The sequence below is a fragment of the Glossina fuscipes genome, unplaced genomic scaffold (assembly GCF_014805625.2).
Source record: "Glossina fuscipes isolate IAEA_lab_2018 unplaced genomic scaffold, Yale_Gfus_2 59991, whole genome shotgun sequence".
Lineage (NCBI taxonomy): Eukaryota > Metazoa > Arthropoda > Insecta > Diptera > Glossinidae > Glossina > Glossina fuscipes.
The window spans coordinates 6,854-8,857 of record NW_024002537.1 but is presented as its reverse complement, the minus strand read 5'-3'; the positions used below and the strand labels follow the sequence as shown (position 1 = coordinate 8,857).

Genomic DNA, 2,004 nt, shown 5'->3' with positions numbered 1-2,004 from the left:
CTAATCACTTCAAACATTCCATAATGAAAAATGAATTAATTGAAATCGCATCTTCGCAATGGGGAAAGCTACGTGATCTATATGCGAACAAAAGAATTTACTCTTGTTCTTATAATTTACTACAAACCTTAATCGATTGCGTGAAACAAACTGAAAATTTTGAAGTTGCAATATATGCTCTAAACGATGAGTGGGAAACTGATGGAACATTCATCGCCAAGGTAAGAGAAAATCCATAAAATTTAATTTAATCTTTGTTTAATTTTTACTTTCTTTCCTCCTTTTATAGTTTTCTAATCAATTTTATTGCAATACATTAAGTGATAATTTTCAACGTTTATTAGAGGCTTTAAATTGCTTGGATAATACACAAGAGTATTGGGTGTCGGGCTTTCAAGAGCGTTGCACTTTAACGATAAAACAACATTTTTTATCATGCGGTCTATTGGAGGAAGAATTCAGACCGGAGGGTACCTTTTGGTATCACTTACCAATAAATGAAGCTTTGGCATTTAAAGTTGAGTAAGTGACAAGGAAAACCCTTGAGTCCTCCTGTTTTTGTGCGGTTTGTTTTTATGCGATATCTTTTTGTTCGATTTATTTTACATCGCATAAAAACCGAACACATAAAAACGGTATTAGCTCTATAGACAAAAATTTACTTAAGGAGAACGAATTTTCCAATATAATTTTTCCAGACCACCGAGTCATTTGAGACTCCAAAGGTTGCAAGAATGTCATGTTGATCAGGTTAATAGTGTTTGGCCTCATCGTGGTCCAGGCTCTGCGGACTTTGTTAAACTTTTAATACAATACAATGACAGCGTGGGAGTCTTCGATGAAGGCAATAATTTAATAGCGTGGTGTTTAATGTAAGTTATGTAACAAATTTGAAACAGTACTGAATTCTCTATTATTTCAGATTACCTTTGGGTAGCCTGGGCTTGTTGCAAGTAATTGATTCCCGTAAGCGTCAAGGCCTTGCTCAACTGGTTGTACGTTATATGTCCAAATTGCTAGCTAAGAAGGGCCTCGATGTTACCGCTCCAGTAGTGTTTGCTAATGTAGCCTCACGTTCCATGTTCGAGAAGTTAGGTTTCAAAATAGTTGATAAAGTTTATTGGATCAGAAAACCCGCGAAAAATTCTTAACCTTAAATAAACAATATTCTTATGCAATAAGTAAAATAAAATGTGCGAAATTTAAATAAAGCACGAAATTTGTCGCACATGGCATAGCATAAATTATTTTTAATGCGTTGTTTCGTTTAATAATATCTACTAAGCATTGTGAAATATTTGCCAGTAAATTAGCAACCGATAAAGCATGATCTTCTGTAACTAAAGGGATTTATTCAGCTATGGCACGTCTGTCATGAGCATTAAAATTAGCGTGAGCTGTTCGTGTATTTATAAACTGAACGACAAATCTGTGAAAAGGGGTTGAGTCATTTTTTTCTAATTTTTTTTTTTTCTATATAAATTAGTAATATGCTCTTTTGGGTTCGTCAACTATGCGCATTAGTCTATTGTGTATTGCACTCACCACGGTTACGTCTTTACTTGTAACCTCTTTTGGCTTACGCCAGTTGAGCGAGAATTCGTCAATCAATGTAAAGTGTAATCAGTCGAAGAGCCGCCTACATCGGAAGTGCAGCTAGAGGAAGCTTGAAGCAGACTAACCTAGCTTTCTTCTTGCCATGCTAGACTGACATCGCGAACCATGTCCAGCCGTTAAAGGCATGCGAAAGTCGTTGCCCTTACGATTATAGGCACACACAGCAGATCTCACATACGGCACGAGTATACAGACACTTATTGTATATATTTTGGCTATAGTCGAATTTTAAGTTGAGCATGTTACTTATATATTATAGATATAGACTTATATCTAGACGATATATAATAATTATGATGGAGTGAGGAAAGGTAACAGGTAAACGCTTGCTCAGAGAAGATTAGATCAAGATATTGTATGCCGAAGTTGCAATCGTTTATATTTTGT

The 2,004-nt window shown here is 35.4% G+C and overlaps 1 protein-coding gene across 1 annotated transcript; it reads left to right on the top strand.

The window, feature by feature from the left end:
- Positions 1–7: 7 nt before the first annotated feature.
- On the top strand, positions 8–1,199 carry LOC119643282. The gene is made up of 4 exons (XM_038042628.1): positions 8–221; positions 290–522; positions 699–872; positions 923–1,199. The coding sequence occupies exons 1-4, from the start codon at positions 24–26 to the stop codon at positions 1,149–1,151; spliced, it is 834 nt and encodes a 277-aa protein (XP_037898556.1). The 5' UTR covers positions 8–23; the 3' UTR covers positions 1,152–1,199.
- Positions 1,200–2,004: the final 805 nt, after the last annotated feature.